General features: G+C 40.4%; 2 protein-coding genes across 2 annotated transcripts; both read left to right on the forward strand.

Moving 5' to 3' along the window:
- The first annotated feature begins 56 nt into the window (after positions 1–56).
- Positions 57–13317, forward strand: LOC118788131 (GTPase IMAP family member 4-like). Its single transcript, XM_036544012.1, has 4 exons — positions 57–81; positions 8741–9443; positions 12711–12762; positions 13285–13317. The coding sequence occupies exons 1-4, from the start codon at positions 57–59 to the stop codon at positions 13315–13317; spliced, it is 813 nt and encodes a 270-aa protein (XP_036399905.1).
- A 1054-nt stretch (positions 13318–14371) lies between these two features.
- On the forward strand, positions 14372–15016 carry LOC118788729 (claudin-9-like). Its single transcript, XM_036544767.1, has one exon. The coding sequence runs from the start codon at positions 14372–14374 to the stop codon at positions 15014–15016; it is 645 nt and encodes a 214-aa protein (XP_036400660.1).
- Positions 15017–17960: the final 2944 nt, after the last annotated feature.

Consider the following 17960-nt stretch of genomic DNA (forward strand, 5'->3'; position numbering starts at 1 on the left):
ATGAACATTCTCATCCATGTCCAAAAATCTCCATTTGCTGAGAATAAAAAGATTATATGTCGTGTCAAGACCTGGGGACCGGTAGGTTGGCAGCCTTGAGGTGTGCATTATTATAACTGACATCAAAATGAACGTGATGAAAAGAAGCCACATACCTCAGCACCACTTCACAGAGTCACCAGTCTGGCGGTTTACAGTTTTGACTTCACTTATAAACCTTGAGGAAAACAGAGACAACAGAATCAGCAGCAACATCAGTGTTAGGTGAGTATATTGTGTGCCAGTTAGGAAGTCTTCTATTGGCTTCCATGGTCTGTGGCAGCAATCTGGTCCCATCTGGTGTTGCAGAACTGTTTTCCTCTTTTCCTGAGCACTGACTTTCAGATTGTCATTCTTCATAAATGTGCACCTTTACCTTCAAACATGCATGACTGGAAAGCTTGGTTTCTTGGCTTTGAAGAAGCATTCATGTGTCTGAAGCAATCTTTTCCCTTAAAACTGGAGAAATACCAGATGGCTGGAAACATGGCAGTGTAGTACCTATCTACAAGAAAGGAGACCAAACTGAACCAGGAAATTATAGGCCTGTCATCTTAACTTGTATAGCATGCAAAATACTGGAATCCATCATTAGGGATAATTTGGAATTATTCCTGGAACGAAATGGTGTTCTAAATGATAGCCAACACGGTTTTCGCAGAGGGAGGTCGTGCTTAACAAACCTCCTGGACTTCTTTGAGGAAACTACAGCATATCTGGACTCAAACCAAGCTTATGATATTATCTATTTGGACCTTTAAAAGGCATTTGACAAAGTTCCGCACGAGAGACTCATATTGAAAATGACATCTGCGGGAATTACAGGAGCTATCACCGAGTGGGTTTGAAGTTGGTTGTCTAATAGAAAGCAGACTGTAACTGTGGGAGGAATTGTATCAGAGCAGGGTCCTGTACAAAGTGGAGTCCTGCAGGGATCGGCGTTGGGGAGTTGCTATTACTTATATACATAAATGATCTTGATGCAGAGGTTAGTAGTAAAATAGTAAAATTTGCAGATGATACAAAACTAGGGGGTCTAGCCAACAGTATAGAATCAATTAAGGTAATACAGGAAGACCTAAACAGCATCCAAAAGTGGGCAGATACCTGGCAGATGACATTCAATTTAGATAAATGTAAAGTCTTGCATGTGGGAAATAAGAACCTTAGACAAGACTACTTCATGGGTGGAAAAAAATTAGAATGTGCTCAATTCAAAAAGGACTTGGGAGTAATGGTTGACCCAAGCTTAACAGGATCCAGGCAGTGTGCTGTAGCAGTAAAAAAGGCCAACAGGATGCTGGGATATATAGCCAAAAGTATTGAGTATAAATCTAAAGAGGTTATATTGAAATTATACAATGCCTTAGTCAGACTGCATCTGGAATACTGTGTGCAGTTCTGGGCACTGCACTACAAAAAAGATACCAAAGGTCTAGAAAAGGTTCAAAGAAGGGCAACTAAATTAGCTCCTGGCATGAAATATAAAAGCTATGAGGAAAGACTCAAGTTACTTAACCTATTTAGACTAAGCGAGAGGAGGCTTAGGGGTGATTTAATTGAGGTATTTAAATTTATAAAAGGAATCAATAAGGTCAACTATAATAGACTCTTTAGGGTGAGTTCAGTCTGTAAAACAAGAGGACATAAATGGAAACTAGTTAAGAGTAAGTTCCGCACTGATATAAGGAAATATTATTTTACACAAAGAGTTATCAATACATGGAATACGTTGCCAGGCCATGTAGTTGAGGCAGAGACCCTTGCTGTGTTCAAGTCTAGACTTGATGCAGTTTTGGATACTCTTTAATTAAGAAATGGCGAGCTTAGTTGGGCCGAATGGCCTGTTCTCGTCATCATATGTTCTTCTTATGTTCTTTTAACAAGTGAATCTTTTATTTGTGATGTAAATTAATACACTCGGGTAGGGGAGCGTAGGGCACAACCTAACACATTTTGGTTTTTGCCAAATAATTTTAAAAATATTTAAGTTGGAATAATCGTTTTTATACAAGCAACATATACATCTCTGCTACAAACAAACACTTGAACTTTGTTTCTAGCACCTACCGTTCATGTACAATTCCACCGAAAATAATGGGTAGTGCGATGTTACAACTTAGCCCATGGGTAGGGCTAATTGTAACAGAGGGTTAGTTGTAACACTTGCTAGAAAAGTCTGATAAATTAGTGAAAACAAAGTTAATTCAATATAATTCTATACTGTATGAAACAAATATATTTTCTAACCATACTACATTATATATTATCTATCTATATGACAGACAGACAGATCAATCGATAGATACACACACACACATGTCAAATTATATATGAATACTGACATGAGACTCTGTTTTTCTTATTCAATGTCTCATTCTGTGAATAAAAAGTTACATGAAATTAGTTGTTTTTATTTCATATGAGAGAGAAATAACTTCTTGTCATTGTTTACAAAAGGTGGCTTAGCTGTAACGCCTTGTAACAACTAACCCCGCAGTATGGAGGCTGTACTTAAGCCTAGCTAGTACTTGCTGTGAGCTCATCACATGTTTCAAAATGGTGCTACATTATAGGCGACAAGACGGTGATCAAAGTAATATAAGGTTGGATTTTGTGATTTACACACACAGCTCAGTAACTGAAAAACACTTGTGCTGAAAAAAATTACTTGCATGCCCTGAAAACACTCTTTGGCACAGATTTCTTCAAAACGCTGACGAATCTTTCTGAATTTTCGCAGGAGACCGTGGCTAGGAAATGTAGTAATGTGGCCAGAAGCACGCGCTGCTTGACCTTGTATATAACATAAAAAGTCTGTGTTACATTTTGCCCCACGTTAGGTTGTTCCCCGTGCTCCCCTAGAGCTTGACCCCTTACCTGAAATGCATCAGTGAATACGCACCTGTGTAAATAAATCATATATCAGATGTGAGCTCAGTTAGGGTTTGACTGTCGTTTTCTGCTAGTAATGTAAACAATGAAGTTCTGTAACTCAGTGTATTTATGAACAGATGCAGAATATCCTAAAAACAGGCCTGTGATCGGTTTCACTCCACTGATTGAACCAAAACATTTTGATACTCTTGCTTCTGCCACTGTGTGCAGATAACGTCATTGTCATGTTCAACAGGAGGAACTTAAAGAGCAGCTACACTTTCATTTAGAAGAAAATGAAAATATAAATCACAAGTGAGGGTGTTACTGAATTTCCTGTAAATGTTACCTGGTCCATCTGGTTCAACCACATTAAGAGCTGACAAGTACATATCTGCAGTCCAGAGACCACTGAGGGATTAGTTTACCATATATGTCATAAGCTTCATATGTTTTACATAAGAGGAATACAAGTAATCACAGGCCATTCAGACAATGATGTCTCATTTAGTTATAATGCAGAAGACTATTGTGCCACTGTTCTCTTGAAGGATCTGAGGGGTCTCATACTCCTTTGCAAATTGTTGCAAGCTATCCCATACATTAACTAATACTTTTTCATGTAAGTTTGAAACTTGCTTTCATGTAAATTTCCACCTATGACCCTCTGGTTCTGTTAATATAATCTATCTTGAAATGGCCTTGATGAACATTCTCATCCATGTCCAAAAATCTCCATTTGCTGAGAATAAAAAGATTATATGTCGTGTCAAGACCTGGGTGTGCATTATTGTAACTGACATCAAAATGAACGTGATGAAAACAGTGATATAATCAATATTTTTATTAGAATCAGGAGCCACACCTGCCTAATTAAAGGCATATTAAATGCAGGTGTGTGGCTGGAAAGCAGGGGGTCTCACTTTTTCAGTTGACTGTGTGTTGAGGCTGGTTCCTTTTGTTTCTTGTTTTTTTTTTTTTTTTTAAATGTTAATGAGTTTTTAAACTTTTATTTCTCCTGTTCATCTTTGTCAGCCAGCTTAAAGAGTAGGCGTGGAGTGCAGTGAGCTGAAGATACAAATCAGCTGGAGGGGGCGTTCAGCAGAGTGAAGTTTGCAATGCTCCAGAGTTCTGAATTTTTGTATCCTGTTTACATTTTCTTATTTGACAGACATTCTCAACCTGAGCAACGTACAGTGAAGGAGTAGAAAGTGAATTCCCTTTAAGGAAGAAAGACTGAAGAGAAATGGATACAACAGAAGGAGCAATGGAAACATATCACTACAAAGGTTAAGTTTCAGGAGACATGTGTAACATCTATTCCCTGCACTAGCCTATCTAGCCTAGACGGAATGAACTCCTCACGGGGGTCAGGATAGCAGAATCACTGGCTATTTTCCAATGCAGACTGAAGACCCACCTCTTCAGACTACATCACAGTTAAACCTCAGCACCCTAACACCTGCTACTTGTATTACTGGTATTACTTGCTGCTTATTTTACATGTATTATCATGATGTGTTTTATATTCTGTGATCTAGTGATTGATGTGTGGGAGTATACTTGGCTTTGCTTGTGTAGAGAGGTTGCACAATTCCAGTGGCCCAGCCCACATTGGTCTTCTTCAGCAGGTAAGCCAATCAGTCTGTCATAGATCAAACAGTATTTTCAGACAGTATTTAAGACAGGTAAGAAGCCACTTATCCCAGCACAGAGTTCACAGAGTTAGCAGTCTGGCAACTTACAGGGAAACAGGGACAGCAAATCATTAGCAACATCAGTGTTAGGTAAGTATGTCCTGTGCCAGTCAAGTTCATGTTCTATTGGTTTTCATGGTCTGTGGCATTAATCTCACCCTGTCTGGTGTTTCAGAGCTGTTTTCTTTGATCAGTACTGACTTTATAACTCTCTTCATTCATAATTATGCATCTTTACCTTCAAATACACATGACTGGAAACCTTGAATTCTTGGTTTTCAAGAAACATCTATGTGCCTGAAACAATCTTCTAGTGAGTGAATATTTTATTTTCAAAATAAATGAATACATTAGGGTAGCAGTATGGTGAAGTGGTTTGGGAACCAGGCCTGTGACCAAATTTTGTGGGTACAGTTCCCAGATAGAGAAGCTCAACTGTTGCACCCTTGAGATTGAATCCTCACCTGAAATGCTTCAGTGAATATCAACCTGTGAAAATAAATAACATGTCAAATGTGAGCTAAATTGGAGTTCATCATGCACAATGGATTTTTGTGAATCAATGTATGAATGAGCAGATGTAGAATAACCCAGAAGAGGCCTGTAATCCGTGTCACACATTTAGTGCTGAATTTCCTGTAGATGTTATCTGGTCCATCAGGAGAACAAATACATCTGCAGTTCTGAGTCCACTGAGAAATCCATTCCCATAAAAAATATCTTAACGTGAATGCAAACAAGGATGCACTTTACAGTATTGGTGTGTGGTCATTGTTCTAAATGTTCATGTTTATGTGTGATTGCCTGTGGTATACATGTAGTCAGAGCTTGATTTTTTTGGTGCTGTTTTTCCTGTTAACCAAACATTTTCATCATCATCAAGCTTAGAAGTTCACCTTCAATGCAATGCCAACCATGTTCTGAACTCATCAGTTGTACTGTGACATATTTATATATGATTTTACTTGAATGTCAATCCAACAATTAATTTAAATTACATTTATGATGGTTCTGTTTTACTACTGTTTTTTTGTTAGTCTTCATAAATACTAACTTATCTTCAGTAACATAGGGAGACCTTTGATTTTCAGAAGTGGAATAGTAAATAGCTAGTGAATAGCTTTAGTAAACAGCAAATGATTGTAATGGAGGCCATATAAAAAGTTTTGTTATCTTCTCTATTTCCTGCTTCTTTGTCATGCAAATGTGCTAATAATGGTTAATTTGACCATTACTCATGTTTAAGTAATAAGTGAGCATCAAAAATAGATAAACTAAACATCATAGGCAGTTGGGAAACATTGGATTTTGTCTCTGATTCCTAGAATTTTACTGCCAAAGAAGTTCATAAAAGTATTCCTGCAGCATATTAGTAGATCACAAGGGTCAACTGATGCATTATTTTAACAGTCTGGCAACAGTGTCGAACGGGTACCTGTGGTTATTTTCTTCTATGATTGCAGTGTCTCTTGGTGTAGGTTATCTGATAAGCTCTGAAGTGGCGTGAAACAATAATCATATTCCCATTCATAACTTCCTTATGCTACAGTCAAGATAGTTTCTGTTGATGTCACATCAAAGTGCGAAAGTGTGGGTGGAAGTGAAAATCACTGATGAAAAGCATGATGAAAAAGCATCTTGCTTTTAAACATTCAAACTTGAATGGAATGAATTGAATGTTCCCTGCCAAACACCTGCATAATAATTCTATTCACAGTGATGCTAAAAGTTTACTTTCCTGACGCTCCATTCATTTTCTTGTCACATTACATCACAATTCCTCCACTAGCCTAAATAATACAGTATATAAATAATATATAAGCAATCCTAAAGTCTCCATTATGGTATACTCTCTGGACACTTCAACTTTCTTGTGCTGCCCTTTCAACATCTGTTCATTATAGACAATCACAATAAAGAAGGGTCTCTCCTGCTCAACAACTGCTTTACTCCTTGTCACATGTCCATAATTCCGTTAATTAACTGTGAATGAGTACACACAAGATTGTATATGTACATTTGTGTTAAGTATGAGTATATCTGCCACTTGAAAAAATTTCCTAATATATTTAATGTCTACTGTATTTAAACAAATGGCTTTTTAAGGGGGAAGTATTGGCCAGCTTCCTCTCCTTTTAAGTGCAATAAGTATCTTTTATCTGTCTCAGTAAATATCCACCTGTTCAAATGGGTAAAATGTAAAAAAAAACTGAAACCTATGTAAGTTGCACGGATAAGAGTGTCTGCTAAATGCCAATAATGTAATGTAATATAGTTTCAGACACCTGAACTCCCTGTCAGGAAAACATACAAGAAAAATGGACACATCTCAAGAAGCAACATGTGAGTTTTTAATCTTCCCTTGATCATATTTTATAGTTTTTTTATTGATTTGGTACATCTCTGCAAACAGTTAACTGTCTTAGCTGTCTTAACAGAATTTCCACTTTGCCAAAAAGCCAGAAAAATGAAGTATTGCTCATATTTCTGATAATACCTTTATAAAAATCAAATGTCTGCAAGAAACCTATAAAAGCGTGACAGTTACTGAGTAGGTCATGCACTGTATCTTTTGTGTGTGTGTGTGTGTGCGTGCGTTTTGTGGTTTTTGTGTGCAAAATGACCTTTTAGGTTATTTTGTTTGTTGATCTAAGGATGGTTGTATCATGTGTGACATTTTTTGTTTCTTGACCATACAGTAAGTGAATGAATACATATTGATGATTCACACATTATTCACACATCACAATTTACATTGAACTGGTAGACAAAGGAACTGTTCTGGAACAAAAATGTTATAACATAGTTGTAAGTTATTAGTATTTAGTGTAGGTGTGGAACCGTACATTATGTTTAATTATATAGATATAAGTAGAAAGATGTAAACAGGAAGATACTGTAGGTATTTTTACATCTTAAACCTGGATTTCAAAAGTTTTTAGTGTTTAGTATCTTAAATTTGAGCTTTTAAAAGAAATATTGACCTTCCATTTGAGATTTGCAAAGCCAAATAATTACAATAACTTTTAAATCTTTCTTTTTTTCACCACTTTTACAGGGGTCTGATTATAATCTCTTTTTGTACCTTTAAAATAGTCACATATGTTATCAGGTTCATGGTTAAAATCTGAACATACTGTATGTATCAAAAGCTTTATTTATTTTAAGGTTAAGGTTTTATTTATTTGTTGAGGGTGCCTCTTAAATCTGAGAAAAATGTCTGAGTTTAAATCTTGGAAAAAAACACCAGATTTAGCCTATATCTGGGGAAGAAAATTATGAGAATTTGAGTTGGAGTTTTAGTACTTAAAGTTGATGTGTAACATAAATGTATACTAGGGTATTTGAAACAGGTATTGCACTGTAATTTATAGCTGCAGTAACACAACTTTATGTTGGTAGTACGTTGTAGCTGTGGAAGAGGGATGGAATGGTATTTTAAGTTGTGATAAATTATAAAGACCAGACCAGAACAGAGCAGAACAGAAAAGTCATGCATGATGATTGAAGTTACAGAGTTTACAAAATTTACAGTGATTTTGGTGAAATAAAAGGTGTTTCACCTCTACGAAACAGGTAATGTCTGTAAAAAGTATCCAAAAATATCCTTAACCACCCAGTTTCTCCAATAGCGTCCATTATAAAGACATCTTGTTCAAGGCTACTAAAACAATATCTCAGTTTTATCTTACCATACTGTGAGAAATGTAGCCCTGGTGCAAATTCATTTTTCAGTGATTCAGTGTTGGTCCCAGGTATCTAGCAGGAAACCTTCATTGGCAACAGCACAAACAGAAGCAGCAGTTTTCTCAACAGGAAATACTGTATATAACCAGTTTTATACAATTACCTACCTTTGATTTTTAAGAGGCTCTAGATTAATTAATTAATTTATTTATATGTATGTGTTAAGAAAAAGCCAATTATCAAATGCTTAATTGTGCTATGGTTGATATGGAAGGTTTTTAAGGCATTGTTCAATGATGATAAAAATAAAGATTTAATTAATGTGATGTATTAGACAGCATATTATAATAAACCATTAGATCCACCATTAGTACTATTAAACATGATCCTGTAAAACACTTTAATAGTACAGTAATCTTTACTCTGTGTGGATTCTACAGATTCTGGAGAAAGATCTGCATCTGATGAGCTGAGGATTGTGCTGGTTGGTAAGACTGGAGCAGGAAAGAGTGCAACAGGAAACACCATCCTGGGGAGAGAGGCATTTACAGCAGGATTCTCCCCAGAGTCAATAACAAAGCATTGTGAAAAACAGGCTGCAGAGTGTGGAGGCAGAAGCATTGCTGTGATTGACGCCCCAGGTATCTTTGACACATCAATGACCGAAGAAGAGGTGAAAATGAAAATAGAGGAATGTGTCCGCTTATCTGTCCCAGGACCACATGCGTTTCTGCTGGTCATCAGGCTGGGGAGATTCACGCAGGAGGAAAGGGCCTCTGTGGAGTGGATCAAGAGGAATTTCGGAGAGGGGGCAGCGAAGTACACAATGCTGCTGTTCACAGGAGGAGATCAGCTGGAACAACCAGTGGAAGAGTTTCTCAGGCAAAGTAGTGAACTTTGTAGTCTCATAGAGAACTTTGCATACCATGTCTTCAACAACAGAGAGAAGAGCAACATTCTCAGGGACACTCAGGTTCTAGAGCTGCTGAATAAGATACAGGCAATGGTAGAGAGAAATGGAGGACAGTATTACACTAATGAAATGTACCAGGAAGTGCAGAGAGAGATCAGAGAAGAGGAAGAGAGACAGAGACAGGAGGAGGAAGTAAAGAGGCAGGAAGAGAGAAGGAGGATCAGAGAAGAGCTGAAGAGTGAGATAAGAGCAGAACTAGAGAGAGAGATCAGAGCAGAACTAGAGACAGAGATCAGAGCAGAGCTAGAGAGAGAGATCAGAGCAGAGCTAGAGAGAGAGATCAGAGCAGAGCTAGAGAGACCGGTTAATGTAACAGAAGATGCAAGAATGAGAGACAGTAACGAAATTACGAGGAACGAACAGCATGAATGGGAGAGAGTGAGAAATAACGAGAGAAGGACGATTAGCAGAAGGTTAAAAGAAGCAGTAGTAGGAACAGTGGCAGCAGGAGCAGCAACAGCAGGAACAGTAGCTTTAGCAGCAGCAGAGGTAACAGCAGTAGCTGTGGCAGGAGCAGTAGCTGCACCATTACTGGGTATAGCGGCATTGGCAGCTGGTGGGTACGCAATATATTTAGGAGTTAAACTGGCAAAAGAAGAAAAACTGAATGCTGAGAGGAACTAGAACAGAAAAAGCAATTCAGACATTGCACAGAAACAGTAAAACTTGGGAGGAAATGAACATCTCAATTTTTTTTCGAGTTTTAAAGCATTAGTTTGAATTTTAGAATGATTTATAAAACAAGGTTAATATCATTATCTCCCTGCTGTTTGAATCATTATGCCCATATGGCCTTTCACTCCTTTTAATCTCTTACATATTCATTTGCATTTGCATTATGTGAAAGGCTTTTCACTGAAGCATATGAAAGCCCAAAGTGTATGCTCCCTACTGCTTCTTTTAGCACAATGCATTTTCTATCTGTCTGATATAACCACCTGAACTCATTAATTTCAATACTTCTGTCATATTTTAAGATTGTGACAAGAATAGCTAAGTAAATATCCACCTGTACAGCTGTATCCAATATCCTGCGCTGTATTATTGTACTTATGTGTGGAAATTGCCTTTTACAATGTTGTGTTTTGCTCTGATGATTTTACGTATATGAAGATTGATTTCTTTCTTACATATTGTCATATTTTGCCCTCAACAACCTGTATCGATGACATTTTCTTAAACGATTTCTTTAAGGTTTAAATAAATATATTTATAATACTTATAATATATAAATACTTACAATATTTGTGTCCTATGGAAATCCTATGATGTCTTCCTTGCACTAAACTACATTAATCTGCCAGAGCTCCAGTCAGGGATGAGGTGGGTTGAAAAATGAATTAAATAGTGTATAGATACTGTATGGTTATGTAGTAGGAGGAGATGAGAAGGATCAGAGAGGAGATCAAGAATGAGATCAGAGAGGAGAGAGAGAGAGAGACCAGAGAGGAGAAAGATCAGAGATGAGACCAAGAATGAGTTCAGAGAGGAGAGAGATCAGAGATGAGATCAAGAATGAGATCAGAGAACAAATAGAGAGATCAGAGGGGAGAACAAGAGAAAGATCAGAGAGGATAATGAAAAGATAATGAGAGAAGAGAGAGAAATAATGGAAGCAGAGGAGAGGCAAGGAGAGGAACAATAAGACAGAGAACAAATGGAAGAAAAACACAAATATTGGAAACAGTTTGGAGAAGCAATGACAATATCAGGAGTAACAGGAGCAGCTGCAGTAGTGGAGTAAGAGCAGCTTCATTGGCCACAAACATGACAGTTGCAGCATCGTTAGCAGCCCCAGTACTGACTGCAGTGTCAGCTGCCACCGGTGCTTAAGTAAGCTCAATAACGGGTTCGAACGTGTTCACACCTTTTTAAAGTGGCGGGGATGATTTTGGCCATGACAAAAAGTGGTGGGGACATGTCCCCAGCGTCCCCAGCGTAAATGATGCCCGTGATCCAACCGCTGCGGCTTATCCAGCATGCAGCTGCCCGACTGACATTCAACCTCCCCAAGCAGGCCCATGTGACACCTCTCTTCGAGTCCCTCCACTGGTTACAAGTTGCAGCAAGGATCAAGTTCAAGACCCTGTCACTAACCTTTAAAGGACTCAATGGAAACTCATCTATTCAAGCTGTATCTTTAGTCTACCTTCCTGTCTATCTATCTCTATCTCTGTCTATATCTATTACGGATAGGGATGCACCTTAGCTTAGACACCACACTTCCAGTATCACACCTCATGCACTGGGGGGCAGGGTGAAGTTCTCCTGGAAGGAAATGGATAAAGAGGGTAGTGGTGTCAAAGAGCAAAGGGGGTGGAGTCCCGAGGAGAAGCTGAGACTCCTCAGTTGTTTGACAACCTAAACAACTAAACAACCTAAATAATAATAACAATAAATAAATAAATATATTAAAAACCTGAACGACCCACAATAAGGAGCGAGGGCTGGCCAACTCTGGCATCACACCAAGGAATGAGCCCAGTGTTTGCCCAGGTGGAGGTAAGCTCACCTTTTCCCCTCAGTGCTACACCTTCAAAATTAGATTTGTCCATACTGACGTCCACGTTAAAGCACACATTAGCTTAGGTTACAACCGAAGCTCAGGAAGGGCGGCTACCGAATCCCCTAGACTAACAGAGTGCAGGCTAGCAAGAGTCCGTCTAGGCCTGTATATTTTCTGCCCTTGGGTCTTGGGTTGTAAGAATATCTATCTATATATTCCCTATTCTCTATTATAAAAAAGAGCAGGTTACACTAGTTTAGCTCAGTATTTTACTGACCTCTTGAAAAGCTGCTCGATATCAACTCTCAGCACAGTGATGCACTTATTTTGGAAGTCACTCTGGGTAAGAGCAACTGCTAAATGACGTAACGTAGCGTAACATATAAGCTATATTTTTAAGGATGTGCAAAGCAGAGTAGGGTGTTATTTACTGTGTTTTTTTTTATTAATGAACATGGGAATTTCCAGATCAGACTGGTCATTTTTATTGAATCGGAAATTAAAAGGATCCATAGGAAATGGTACCACTCACTCCTTGCTTTCTTACTGTTGTTTTCTTTTCTGTCTCACACACCACAGTATGTCACAATTCCCTCAAGTTTAATTTACAACTCTGTGTAAGTGCCCCATCTAGTGGGCAACCTCATACTCAAAGTGAGTTGGTGCAGCTGTTAATAAAAGTCTTCTTACCTGAATATGAATTCTTTTGATTTTTACACATCCAGGTCTTCACAGTATGTAACATGTGGGCCAAACATCTCATTACATAAAATCCACATAGTACCTGGCCTAAAAGCAGCTACAAAAAAGGTATGCATGTGCATATGGGCTTCTGTGTGTGTGTGTGTGTGTGTGTGTGTGCTTATATATGTATGAGTGCGTAAATGCGTGTGTGTGTGTTTGTGTGTTTGTGAGGTGACAGTGAAAAAAGCAAAAGAGTGAGACTCAGACAGGTGAATGACACAGGAGTCACACTGATTGAGGTGAGGGGCACTAAGAGCAGATGAACCGGTGAGGGGGAGAGATAAAGCGATAGACTGAAGTGAAAAGAGGAAAAGGGAGGTGGAAAGAGAGAGAGATACAAAGAACAGAAGCGATCAATGATTGACGTGCTCATATCTTCAGTCAAATTGAAACGGATAAAGTCGGACAAAAGCGACCATTTGAAGCAGAGTCTGAAACACCAAGGCTGTGAGGCACAGGAAACCTTAAAGACTGTGGCACACATCTAGTGTCCAGAAAGCGAAAGATGAAAAAGAAGACAAAGAACGAGAGAAAGGAGGGTGGAAGGAGGAGCGAACAGTGGGCCATTGTGTGAGAAACTCAGGCACGGATGTAAAACCTACGGGAAACACACACACACTCACACACACACACAGGGTGCTGCTGTGACCATCTCACAAACCCTAGCTCCCATTACACATCACATAGGACTGCCCTGTGCTCCTCACCTGAGATCACCACCTGTGGACTGCTGTGAGACTGGCTCTCCCTGGACATATCAGCACGTCTGCAAGGACGAAGAAACACCACCCTAGGGAACGCTTTAAGGACCTGTATAACCCCAGCCTGAACCAGGAACTGAGCTCACACAGCTGAAAGCATCTACAGGGACACACACAAGGTAACATGCAAAGGTGCTGCAATGTGGGAGAGTTAACGAGCTGCAGGTTCAAATCCTGTCTTGCAGCAAGCCTGTTAAACCTTTGAGGAAGGAGCTCAGACATATCAGTGATTATGTAGCTGTGTAAATGACTAACATGTAGACCATACACTGTACATCATCCTGGGTAACAGCACCTGCAGTTGTATTTAATATTACAACAACAATATTATATTGTGAACATTTACAATGGCAATGGATTCTTTCTTTTTTAATGTATCCTGCAGCTGAAAAAGTTGTTTCTGAAATTTCCTCTTATCTGCGCTAGTGGTGGCTTCACACTTTATGAAAATGTTGGGCACTGAAGTTTGTGAATATGAATGGAAACAATGAGATCTTTTTGGGACACGCTTCACGCTGCCATAATGCCTCCTTGTGTCCTCATGTTTTTCATGAGGTTTGCTCGCCCGTTAAGGCGACGCTCGACGCCCACGTTGCTGTCGAAAGGAGCAATTCTCACTGGCACTTGCTGGAATCTGTCTTGCCTTCACCCAGGCCAGTGTGAGAGCAATTTATGACGTCAGCACCGTAGTACGCATGATCAGGCAATCTGTGTAATAGCTTCAGAGAACTTATATCAGCCTGAATCACAGTCCTTTCAAAATGTCACATAAGATAGCTACCAAATATCATAAACTGTATCTTAAGTAGAATTCTTATGCATTTTTAAGGAACATGCATAGTTGTTGTATGAGTTACAGTTTCAGTATTCTGACTCATCCGCCATGAGTATTGATTGCTGCTGATTGGCTTGATTATTAATGCGGTTTCTCTGACTCTTCCACCCGTCACTGTTTGCTGCCGGACAGTAGAGCAGCAGAACTTTGGGTCCAAGAGGAGCAGAGTGGGTCTGAAGACTCTGGGAGGTGTGAGGGTCCGAGAAGAGGCCAGGCGGCAGAACCGATCGGAACCGAAGGCCCCGTCCCACCATGGCAAACACGGGACTCCAGATCCTGGGCCTGGTCCTGTCCCTGCTGGGCTGGGTGGGCGGGTCCATGGTGTGCGCCGCCCCCCTGTGGCGGGTCTCGGCCTTCATCGGGAACATCCTGGTGACGGCGCAGATCGCGTGGGAGGGGCTGTGGATGAGCTGCATCTTCCAGAGCACGGGTGAGATCCAGTGCAAGGCGTACGACAGCCTGCTGGCGTTGCCTAGCGACCTGCAGGCCGCGCGGGTGCTCTGCTTGCTGTCCCTGCTCCTCTGCGGCCTGGCGCTCGCCCTGGGCGTGCTGGGCGCCAAGTGCACCAAGTGCCTGGGGCGGCAGCGCGTCAAGGCGCGGCTCGGCCAGGTGGCGGGCTCCCTCTTCGTCCTGGCGGGGTTCCTCTTCCTCGTCCCCGTCTGCTGGACCGCCCACTCCATCGTCCGCGACTTCTACGACCCCCGCGTGGCCGACCCGCACAAGCGCGAGCTAGGCCCCGCCCTCTTCCTGGGCTGGGGGGTGTCGGCGCTCCTGCTGATTGGTGGGGCCCTGCTCAGCCTGGGCTCCAGCCCCGCCGGGATCCCCTCCTCGCCCAACGTGCAGAGTGTACCCAACAGGTCACCCGGGGGGGGCACCCAGGTGAAGGGGTACGTGTGAACACCCCCCTCTCACCTGCCGTCACGACCCCCTCCCCGAGTCCCGAACACTCGGCGACTGACGATTCTCTCATCACTAGCACCCATCCTCTATATCCTCTCATATCTGTTGTCATCAGCGCTGTTATCATGCCGTGGTATTTATCAGAGTGTCCTCCTGCCTGTGGTCTGAGGTGGTTGTGAAGAGGGATGTGATAATGGAACCGTTATTCAGCCTCTGAGCTCATCAGATAAACTGCACTGTGTGTCTGTGTCTGTCTAAAACTATCATGCTTGCAGCTGCAGTGTTTTTTTCCCTGTCCACTTGCTTCTACTGGAAAAAAAAGGTTTGGATTTTTTTTCATCCTTAAACATGGAATCCAAACATGTAGACTTTATATATACAAATCATGTTATTCCCCTGACCAAATCAAGAGATTCTTATCTCTAACGAGAATACATAATCCAACACACCACATTCCTTATTTATTTAATTTCACAGTTACTAAAAACACATTTTTGTTTTAAATAAGTATTTTATGCAGTTTTTTTTAAATGCTCTACTGTCCATATTTGTATCGCATACCCTCAGGATGAAACTTTCAAGAGAAGGAAAATGGGTGTATACTATCGAATGAGTACTAGCCAACTAAGCAACCATAAGAAATAATGAAGGATTTATCAAGGAGTGCTGGCAAATTTGGAGCTAAATATATTACATATTAGCATAGACACATACACACACACACACACATTTAAACTATCATTAAGCTCTATCAATAAACACATCATGTTTTCCACATTGATGATGTTATTTTTAGTTTAGAGCTAATATACAATTACAAAGATGCTGTGAGCTGAAAGCCACGTCAAAGCAAGAAATCTGTATTTTCAAAAGTTAAGGTTTGTACCAGTTTGTTTGATTTATGATGCGATCAACCTGTTAACAGCTGAGATTCTGCCATTGCAATAGACCAATCAAGACCAATCAAGAAGAAGTAAAAAAAACATATCTATCATCAAAGACGTGAGTATTATTTGAGAAAAAAAATCCATTGAGGTCTTGATTTCTGTATTTTGTATTCAGACTTATACAAGCTTACAGTAAATGTCTCTCTGTTGGATGTTTTTTTTTTAAAGTTTGAAATCAAAACTATTCTGATAGTTGATTTTTTAATATTCTGCAAGGTTAATAAGACTGTTTGCCTTTTTGTAATTCTGAGTGCATACATTAATCAATAAAGAAATGAATGAATGTGATCAGACAGCTCTGGAAGCTTCTGTCAGCCTGTGTGGGTAGTGCGCAATAGAGAGAGGACAGGCTCTACACTCATTTACAGGACACAGCAAACAATAGCCTATCTGTGTGTGTGTCAGTGGACAGTTCTCATTAATCGCCCACATCGAGCTGGCTTTATGCCCGTGCATTTAGCAGTAGTAATAGCATTGGCATATGTGTCAGTATGAGCAGAATTAGTGTTAGTAGCAACAGTACTGTGTGTGTGTGTGTGAGTGTGTGTGTGTGTGTGTGTGTGAGTGTGTGAGTGTGAGTGTGTGTGTGTGTGAGTGTGTGTGTGTGTGTGTGTGTGAGTGTGTGTGTGTGTGTGTGTGTGTGTGTGTGTGTGAGTGTGAGTGTGTGTGAGTGTGAGTGTGTGTGTGTGTGTGTGTGTGCGCGCGTGCACGCGTCTGTGCATAAATGATTTGTCTTTGTACGCTGTACTTGTTTCACTGCGTGTGATGCTTTCATTTTGCGTAGGTCTGGACTGTGGGGTGGGAGCCCTTAACCACTTGATGTTTATTAATGAGACATAACTGAGATCTCTCAGATTCCTTGCTACCCCTACCATCTTCCTGGTCTGTTTAGCACAGTATGAGGATATAAGCCTGCCCCTTTTCCAGTTCATCAATCAATAAGTCAGTGTGCATTTTTTCCCTTGTTCTGGTGTAAGAGATGATGGAATGTATGATGCAATGACTATGCTTTTGCTTCACCTGTCCCAATGCTCTAGTATTCCATGGAAATGCCCGGAGACCTGAGTCTGATCTTCTTCTCCGCTGTGCAGACACAGTAAGCTCTGTGAATCCTTCTGTGCCCGTGCCAGTGTGTTTTACACTGTGGGGTTTGCCTGGGGGGGGGGGGGGCGCTGTACAATGGCACAGTCCAAAGCACTGAGGTGGCAGTAACAATCTGTGTTCTGTGTGCCGGTTAATGGACCATGCGTGACCTGATGGCACAAGAGCAGGGGTGGGGGGGGGGGGAGATGCCCTCTGCCCGTCTTTGGCACAGACTTTGGCACATAGCCCCTCAATTCTGGGTGACCTAAGGGCAGGAGAGAAAAGGACAGAGTTTGAGAACAGAGAAAAACACCAGCTCAACAGAAGATGGTGTATGATCTGAGTCTTACGCCTCAGCCAATTTCCCATTTCACAAACAGCCCACAGGCAAGCAGAAAAATTTTTGCTGTACCCTTGAACAAGGCCCTTAATACATATTACCTCAGTAAATATCAGCTTTATAAATGGATAACATTGTTAAAAACTATGTATATATTATAACATGTATAACACGTATAATTTGCTCTGGATAAGAATGTCTGCTAAACACCAGTAACGCAGTGTATATAATAGGTAAGTACAGAAATACTTAATTGTAGTTTGATAATATCCCAGAGAAATAGAATGCTCTCAATTTTTAAGTCAGTAAGTTTAAAAGCATAAATGAATAACTTACTGAATAAATAAGTAAGGGCCTTAACAGCTTCTCTGCTGCTTTCTGAGTTTCCAAAATACTTACACACAATATTTTGCATCATTTGAACTGCTTGGACAATTGATTTCCTTTCTGCTGTATCAAACCTCAACTCTTAAAGGCATGGATTTTTTTTTTTAACACTAGTTATGGCCAGCAGGTCAGGCCTACTGACCACTGTATGGGACTGATGCTCATGTTCGGATGCAGTCAGCTG

Source organism: Megalops cyprinoides, chromosome 1, assembly GCF_013368585.1.
Source record: "Megalops cyprinoides isolate fMegCyp1 chromosome 1, fMegCyp1.pri, whole genome shotgun sequence".
NCBI lineage: Eukaryota > Metazoa > Chordata > Actinopteri > Elopiformes > Megalopidae > Megalops > Megalops cyprinoides.

Bases quoted from the DNA above. Each gene is read 5' to 3' on its own strand.
- LOC118788131 (XM_036544012.1), top strand. From the start codon at position 57: ATGTCGTGTCAAGACCTGGGGACCG. The intron at 82-8,740 runs GTAGGTTGGCAG...TGGATTCTACAG, and splicing joins GTGTCAAGACCTGGGGACCG to ATTCTGGAGAAAGATCTGCA. The intron at 9,444-12,710 runs GCTGAAGAGTGA...CAGTGAAAAAAG, and splicing joins AGAAGGAGGATCAGAGAAGA to CAAAAGAGTGAGACTCAGAC.
- LOC118788729 (XM_036544767.1), top strand. From the start codon at position 14,372: ATGGCAAACACGGGACTCCAGATCCTGGGCCTGGTCCTGTCCCTGCTG.